At 43.2% G+C, this 8679-nt stretch overlaps 1 protein-coding gene across 2 annotated transcripts; it reads left to right on the top strand.

Annotated features, from left to right (window-relative positions):
* Positions 1-1132: 1132 nt before the first annotated feature.
* Positions 1133-5773, top strand: LOC133929406 (3-deoxy-manno-octulosonate cytidylyltransferase). 2 transcript variants are annotated; one of them, XR_009911597.1, is made up of 8 exons: positions 1133-1446; positions 2554-2599; positions 2694-2780; positions 2874-2998; positions 3252-3391; positions 3470-3521; positions 3618-3751; positions 5381-5478. XR_009911597.1 is itself a non-coding variant. In XM_062376144.1 (8 exons), the coding sequence occupies exons 1-8, from the start codon at positions 1216-1218 to the stop codon at positions 5471-5473; spliced, it is 885 nt and encodes a 294-aa protein (XP_062232128.1). In that variant the 5' UTR covers positions 1135-1215; the 3' UTR covers positions 5474-5773. The 2 variants fall into 2 exon arrangements, 1 of the variants encoding a protein (XP_062232128.1); XM_062376144.1 differs by having other exon boundaries at positions 1135-1446; positions 3641-3751; positions 5381-5773.
* The last annotated feature ends 2906 nt before the right edge of the window (positions 5774-8679 follow it).

The following is an 8679-nucleotide window of genomic DNA, read 5'->3' as shown; positions in this document are numbered from 1 at the left end:
CGTTCCCGCTATAGGTGACTAGGTCAGTGCCTACCAACATATATATGTGTGTAACGTTATAATTACATTTTCATTCAACCATCTTTCTACACCTGTTTCACGTATATATGTAACATACACATGTGACTATCAACATACACAAGAGCAACTCATGAGAAAGACAATGAAGAAGCACGTCGTGGCTGAAGCACGCAAATCAGAGAGGGAGATGAAGCAGAAGAGGGTCCGCTGCGCTAAGGCGTAGGGCCCGAAGCCTTGCGAGAGGGTAAATATCCTACGTAAATATTCTAGGTGCACTCAGTAGAGAGTATCTATTATAACCAGATATTTTTTTATTCCCTAAGATATGTTAGGATTAACAACGAGACGCTATTAGATTAGTCTTTAGGTATACCATACATACCAATGTTTATTGTCATAATCTCTTTATAGTTAGTGTCCTTTCGCACTGCGACGATAAACCCGATGTCCCATATAATATTTGTCAGTGTATGTAATCTCCGTGTCGAGTTTAATGCTAATAGTGCTTCACAACTACAATTGTTCGAAAACATAGATTTTGTATCATGCAACATTATTTCACTAAAAATTACTCATACAATTTTACATCAAATAAATAAATAAATATCGATAAATTTACATCAAATTAAAATTTTCAAAACAATAACCACTGTCGACAACTATTTGTATAACTAACATTTCTCACCGAATAAATATGCACTATTTTTCAAATTGCCATATATAAAAAGTTAAATTTAAAAAAATTCTATATATGCACATCGTTTGTTCAGTGAGAGAGTATAACATGTCGCCTGCTAAAAGAGCGATATGAAGGTCTCGCACGTTAAGAGACAGCTAACGAGCAAAATCTTCTTCTCTTATATTATTTAATTCGCTAACCGCATGAATCTACAAGTTTTCATCCATTTAACATGTGAGAATGCAAAACCTCATCTACTTGTTTCAAATGAAAACATATATTTGTATATGTAACAAGGTCTCGTCCATTAAAGGGACTACGATACGTTAAATCTGCGATTCTATAAAACGACGTGTATTTTAAAAATATTAAAGAAATAAAATATATAAAAAAATTCCGAGATGAGATCACACGTACGTGGAGTGACGTAGTCGTACCCTGGTACAGTCGGCCTGTCGGTCAGTGCTCATCCAGTGCTGCTTCGCGTGGATCCAGGCGGCCGGGCCGAAGACGCGATGCCGATCTGCGCGCCGTCGTCGGACTCCTCGGCCTCGGGAGGCCGCGCGTGGATCGTCCACGGGCTGGCGCTCGGCACGGCGGCGGCGGCTGCGGCGGCCGCGGCATACCTGTACCGGCGGCCGGGCGGGTTCCGCAGCCGCGCGGTGGGCATCATACCCGCGCGATTCGCCTCCTCCCGCTTCGAGGGCAAGCCGCTCGCGCTCATTCTCGGCAAGCCAATGATCCAGGTATCCGCCACACTCTCCCCTCCCGTGATAGCACGGTTGTACTTCCCGCGTCGAGACTGGATCTGACTGAGAGAGCGAGTGGAAGCCTACGGTAGAAACATCGAATGGGCAAATTGTATGGGCAGCTCGCGGTTTGAATAGCGAGGCGAGGTCGAATTGTGCTGTTTCGTCGTCTGGAGTTGGGTTGCGATGTCATGTCGGTGTCGCCTTCTGTTTAGAGTGACCTACAGTAAGAGCACGGCGTTACAATGAACGCAAGATGATGTTTTTTGGTTGACTGTACTATAACATTGCCAGTATTGCCGGTCTGTTGATATACCAAGTCTAGGTGGAAGTGGAATAATAGTGTTGTGAATTGTGATGTTGTCCAGACCTCATTCTTGACAGTGCAAATTGATTCTCAATTCAGTGACTAGGGTGAATTTATGTGAAGCTGCTGTAATGTTGTGTTTACCCAGGTTGGGTTAAGATAAAATTGGCTACCTCAATATAATCTAGTTCAAATAATGGAGTTCCTGTGGCCAAGTTGATTACTTTGTTATCTATGTTCCAAATGATAAAATTGAGTTATAAATTATAGTATATATAGTGCATATTCTGCTTCTTTAGCAGGAGAGATGTCCACTTGTCCAGTATTCATTTGGTACTATTGTATACAAATATATGTGTTCATTTGATCCTTTCGGAGTGTTTTTCATGTGAGAGCCCTTTGACTAGAATGTACTTGACCTAATATTGTATTGGTCATCAATATTTTTTCAGCGTTACAGGTTAAGCTTGATTTCGTTTTTTTTTCTTGAGCTGATAAGCTTGATTTTGTTGTTTGTGGCTGCAAATGAATTTCTATTTGATCGATGGATTTGGAAAAGGAAATAGCAGATAGGTTTAAGTTTGAGTCAGTGTGTTATTATCTTTTCCACTTATTTTGTTGAGCAATGTGTATAGTTTCTACAGTACCTTATGTGGGCACTTCTTTATACTGAACATAGATCTAGTTATTTCTGAACGGACATTATTGCTTCTTGAATTATTTTTGAAAATATATTACATTTTAGGGTTTCTTGTTTTGGTGATCAGTTTAAAGATTTTTAAGTTTCACATTCACAGAGAACATGGGAAAGAGTTATGTTAGCTTCTTCTTTGGACCATGTTGGTAAGCCCAAGACGGCAAACCTTAAAGTTGATATTTTATTTAATTGGTTTCAGTGTTTGCCGTGTTCACAATTTCTCTGTTTTCCTTTTCTTAGTTGTGGCAACGGATGATGAAAGAATTGCGGAATGTTGTAGAGGATTTGGAGCTGATGTTATCATGACATCAGAATCATGCAAAAATGGTACAGACAGTATTGTTTTGTAGCTATGTTATCTTTTCATGATTATGTAATAGACTACTGTATGTGTTCATTTGTTTATGCTTGGCAATTTAGGATCTGAACGCTGCTGTGAAGCGCTTAAAAAGCTTGAGAAACATTATGATATTGTCGTCAATATTCAAGGAGATGAGCCTCTTATTGAACCAGAGATAATAGACGGTGTGGTTATGGCACTGCAGGTGGTTACTTATGAAACACTATATATATGTTTCTTGGACTTCTCTTCAACCAAACAAAATCATTCTTAGCTTTAGTGGCTGCGGACTAAATCTTTTGTTTGTTGAAGCATACTCCGGAAAGTTATGTCCTTGTCATTCTAATTATGTTGGATATTACAGATTTCCCTTGACCTTTTACTCCTAATCACCCCATACCTTTGCACATCTTGTTTTAATCAACCTTATTTCTTTGCACTTCCAATTTGGTTTGCAGCGAGCTCCTGATGCAGTCTTCAGCACGGCTGTTACTTCACTGAAACCTGAAGATGCATTCGATACAAATCGAGTGAAGTGTGTTGTGGATAATCAGGGCTACGCAATATACTTCTCAAGAGGGCTTATCCCATTTAATAAGTGAGACTCTGATGTTTGCTTTAACTCTTCCATCAACCATATTTTCGCATACAATTTTTGACTTTGAAAATTTTTCAGATCAGGGAAAGTCAATCCTAAATATCCATATCTTCTTCATCTGGGAATTGCGGTATCTTATCAAACCTTATGCCTCATAACTATTTATGTTTGCTTCATTGTCTTTTGCGATTAAACCTGTGGGCTGTAACACCCCACACTTGACTAGTTATTGAATGTTTTCTCATGCAGGGTTTTGATTCAAAGTTTCTGAAGATCTATCCAGAACTTTCACCAACTCCATTACAACTGGAAGAGGACCTGGAGCAACTTAAAGTTCTTGAAAATGGCTATAGGATGAAGGTAATTTGGCATGGAAACAGAGCTTTAGGAACTATGATATAGAAAGTGCCAGTTTGTTACTGCTCTGCAGATTTTGCGTGATCAACTTGTATGGTTTGATAGCATTTCAGTTGAGTTGGTAAATGGTAGTCTGTGTGTTTAACTTGGGCAGTATCATATCCCCTGTGCTGGTCGTGCTGTCCTTGTTAGAGCTGTTCTCACGGCTATCCCAATTTACCACTTGATGGCCCTGGACATCCCCCGTTGGGTGATTAAAGCAATCGACAAGCGGCGGCGTGCTTTCCTTTGGAAAGGCCGGAAAAAGGTTAATGGTGGACATTGCCTCCTTGCCTGGAGCAAAGTTTGTTTGCCAAAAGAGCTCGGTGGTTTGGGTATTCACAATTTGGAGCTGCTCAGTTGGGCCCTTCGTATGAAATGCCTGTGGTTACAAAAAACTGACCCTCATCGCCCTTGGATCAGCTTTGGAGTTTCTGTTCCTCATCAGTCCTCGGCTTTGTTCTCGATCTTGGTCACCTCTGAAGTTGGCAATGGTCGCTCTACTAAATTTTGGACGGACCGTTGGTTTTTGGGTCAATCTCTGGTGGATTTGGCGCCGGATTTGTTAGGACTGGTGCCTAAACGTATTGCGAAAGTGCGATCGGTTCAACAAGCCATCTCTAACAATTCTTGGATGCATGATCTCAGAGGAACCCTCACTGTCCAAATTCTCGAGCAGTTCCTGCATATCTGGGACCTTGTGTCTGAGGTGCAGCTTCATGAGGAAGAGGAAGACACGCATATTTGGACTGCTAACCCCTCTGGCATTTTCTCGACCAAATCAGCCTATCAATCCTTTCTCATTGGGCATACTGGTTTTGACCCTTGGAAAAGGCTGTGGAAATCTTGGGCACCACCTAGAGCAAAGTTCTTCATTTGGCTCGCTTGCCATAACCGTTGTTGGACGGCAGATAGGCTGTCTCGGCGTGGCTTACCCCATCCATCTAGGTGCCCTCTCTGTGATCAGGAGGCTGAAACCATAACCCACCTCTTGATTGGTTGTGTGTTTGCTAGGCAAGTTTGGGTGGATGTCCTCCGGGCTGCTGGTTTGATGTTTGCAGCCCCGGCTCCCCCTGTTTCAAACAACTTCCAAGATTGGTGGCGTGAAGCTTCCTTGCTGGTGGACACAAACCGAAGAAAAGGATTCCATTCTCTGGTCATACTCATTGCTTGGTTCATTTGGAAACACCGCAATGAATGTGTCTTTGATAATGCGAGTCCTTGTGCCTCCTCGCTGGTCCAAAAGATCGTCGAGGAAGCCTCTTCCTGGTGTTTGGCGGGTGCTGCTGAGCTTTCTTTGCTCTTTGCTCAGCGCGTTGGCAGTAGTGGTTGATCAGTGTTTGATCAGTGAGCTTGTGTGTGTGCGTATTCTGTTTTGATCTTTTTGTATAGTTGTGTTGTGGTGCGTGCGTTGGTTTTGAGTTTGGTGTACCCCCTTTTATTCCTTCTTAATATAACGACGGGCAGTTCCCCTGCCGGTTCGAGAAAAAAAAAAATCCCCTGTGCATGGTGCATGCACTGTTATAGACTAACAGTCTGTAGTTTATATCTTAAAGTGCTGAATTGAGTTTTCGTTTCTTTCCATGGCTGCAGGTAATCAAAGTGGACCACGATGCCCATGGTGTGGATGCACCTGAGGATGTCAAGAAAATAGAAGCATTGATGCGAGCAGCAAACATTCAGTAGCAAATGGAGTTAAAGGCTCAGTTTCGAATTGACATCGGCATAAGCTCGGTTAGGTATTTTGGTCTGCTTACATTCCTGAAGATAGCATGATGGTAAGCTGTTGAGTTGATCAGTTCAGTTGCTGTTTGTGTGTGCGTTGGCTCCCACATGTCTCTGTATTTGTGTTCGTACGACAGCGTTTCAGGGAGTGGCCAAATTTCCTTGGTCCAGTCAATGTAATTATTAGATATATGAATCAGTTCCTGAAGTTTGTGCTAGGCTGCTAGCTAAACCTTGAATAAGAGCACATGTTCATTGTCAGTGTTGCATTACTCAGCAGTCAGGGCACAGGTGGGTTGTATCTATACTTCAGGAGTTAGCCTTCGTAGAAGTAATTTCGGTTCTTCTGTAGAGTGGTGATAAATGGTTTTTTTTTAGACGGGTACCAAATGGTTTCTGGAGCAGAATAATACAGTAAAAAGCACATCCGTGGTATGATATAGACAGGCAGCTTCGCACTACCCTTGAAGAACATCCATGTCCATGGTTATTTTGTCATAAAAACAGGACCAAGTTATGACGATTAACGAGCAATGCAAGTAGGAAACCACATGAGACTAAGCAGGAATACTGAAACGACGCCGGTTAAGCAACTCAATTCAAGTGGGAAACGCGAACGTGCCTTCGGCACGGTGTTAAGGCCAGAGGATTGAGCCGAGCCCACCTGGGCTTTAAGTCCAGTGACGCACGGGAGGATCTGATTTATTTTGGATTTCTCCGGTTTCTCCAGCGTGACGCTACAGAAGGGATTACGACGTGCTCGTCGTCTTCGGGATTCTCGTTGGGTCCTGGTGATATTTGATGGACGCTTTCTTCAAGCTGTGTGTAGTTGTAGGGCTAGCATGTGCGTGCGTTAGGTGTGTGTGGAGTGAGTGCGTGTGTGTGGTGTGAGTGCGCGCGTTCATGTTCAGATACTGTAGCTGTATTCAGTGGTGAAGAGTCAAAAAAAAAATTCAAGTGGGAAACCACATGGACGCCGGTTATGAGTCAGGAGCAATGCAAGTAGGGAACCAACGCAATTCAATGGTGCTGCGGGTCAGGCCCGCCCGGTCCGTTGCAGCCGTTGCTCTCTACCGTCTCCCGTCCGTGACGCATCCACCCGAGTTAAAATCATTTCAAAGGATTCTGGTCAGGGATCAAATTCTTTTTACGAAGGGATTTGTGTTCCCGTTACAAAAGGATTTCAAGATCATTCTCTTTAGAATGAGATTCTCTCTCATTTTCTTTCACAAATCACTTTTTTTTTAAAAAATTATTGCAGATGAGAGAAAATAAAAAAATAAAAAAAATCAGAAAAAGAACAAAATGAAAGAAATACGATTGAAGATGATCTAAACGAGACGCCGGAGCATGAAGTCCACGCGGCCGGTGGCTCTGCGGACCCGCGCGCCAATGGCGTTGCCACGAAAGGCCCTGAGCTAAAGATCAGAAGGCATGACAGGTGAACGCAAAGCCTCGTCTACTTGTTTCAGGATGTACTCCACCAGCTACGCTACTAAACTTGGTGGTGGGTGAGTATGTACTGCCTAGGTATTGCGATCCGATTAAGTGTTTATATATGGAGCTAGTGAATTGGTGACTGACGATCACATCGTAATGCAAGCAAAAATAGCCCAATCGACTTCGTGCGCTGCGCCGTTGCGGCCTTCAAATCTCTAATCTTACGAAGTCACTACCCACTATCTGCGGACGTCAAGCGTTTTGCTACTGATCGGTGAGAACTGACAATGGCATCGCTAATCTTTGTGCATGAGCCACTGAAAGAAAAGGCCGGCGGTGAAGAGCATCACATGACGGCCAAAATCATTATGCTGTGTTTTACTAGAATGGTATTTGATACAGTGACATGCGGTCTTTTGTCTTTAGCAGCGCGTGCTCCTCCCTCTCTCTATATAGAAGTGCTATATTAGCTAGGGTATACATACACCACCCAAACCAGCCCAGCCTGTCAAACTCCGACCTAACTCGACCCAACCCACTCCACCGTGCATCCAACTCACCTAACCCAATCAAAGCAACCAGACCCGTTTCCCCTATATGCTCGCATCGTCCCACATGCGCCAGACCCATTCCCCTCCTCGTTCCCCTTCCTAGCGACTCCATCCGCTTTGCCTACGATGGATTTTCTGGATCGAAGTGTTTTGCAGATTCAAAACATATCGTTGTGTTCGAATTGCTGTATGTAACGCTGAATATATTTAATCACGGACGTGCCAGTATACAAACGTATACAAGAGAATATGAGACAAATGTAATTGAAACACGTAACTTTATTCATTCCTTATCGAAATCATAAATTACAGTTTCATAGTTTATAATTTGTTCCACACATGTACAAATGCACAAGATATCTGACTAGCCTTCAAGCGATCTTTCTGTCCTAGTTCCCGTGGCCTCACGAGGTCGCCGGTTAATTACATCTGACTTCCCGGACAACCTTCGATTAAGCTGTTGACTGGTCGTCATCAAATCATCTCCGAGTCTACAAGGCTATAGTCACACGCATCAAAGACAAAGCAAAGTTATAACGTTAGAAATAAATAAAATAGGAAGCGGGACAAACAGTCTAGCGTGAGCTTTATAGACTGCTTATATATCACGGGTGATCATCGGCCACGTAGGCCTCATAATTTGTAGCCCCTCATCATCGGCCGCAGCCTTTGGTACTACAAGGAAACAAAGTGAAAGAGAGTCCAGCTACGCAACAGTTCACTAGCTACAACCTTGCAGGAGCCCAGTGAACTGCAACGTTTCTGAACTCCTATCTACGACCCCCTAACCTCGACAACATCTCACATGCAACTCAGCCACGAAGGCAAACACCACAAAGGCGAAAGGGTAATAACAATGGAAACCAAAAGGGACAACTGCACGGCCGGGCCTCAATCTGCATCATTAGCCACGACATCCTTAAGTAACAGTAGTGCTCAGCACAAAACAACCATAAAGGCAATAACAAATCTCATCATAAGACAGCCAAAGCAGAGCTCAGCTACAAAGGCGATGGTCATAGTGCCACCCAATAACAGAAGGGGCAAATCAACATCACCAGCCCTACTTATGTGTCATGACAGAATATCATCAGGCAACAACACTATGTCACATAGCAACACAAACACATGATCACAAAAGGGGCAGCACCAAGGAGCACCCACATCAGGCCATCA

This window comes from Phragmites australis, chromosome 9, assembly GCF_958298935.1.
Source record: "Phragmites australis chromosome 9, lpPhrAust1.1, whole genome shotgun sequence".
Classification (NCBI taxonomy): Eukaryota; Viridiplantae; Streptophyta; class Magnoliopsida; order Poales; family Poaceae; genus Phragmites; species Phragmites australis.
Note: the sequence above shows the minus strand (reverse complement) of the source record. Positions and strands in the feature narration are given on the sequence as shown.

Excerpts from the sequence above, each read along its gene's own strand:
- LOC133929406 (XM_062376144.1), top strand. The coding sequence starts at position 1,216 with ATGCCGATCTGCGCGCCGTCGTCGGACTCCTCGGCCTCGGGAGGCCGC. Across the intron at positions 2,781-2,873 it reads ATCAGAATCATGCAAAAATG|GATCTGAACGCTGCTGTGAA; the intron begins GTACAGACAGTA and ends TTGGCAATTTAG. Across the intron at positions 3,522-3,640 it reads TTCTTCATCTGGGAATTGCG|GGTTTTGATTCAAAGTTTCT; the intron begins GTATCTTATCAA and ends TTTCTCATGCAG.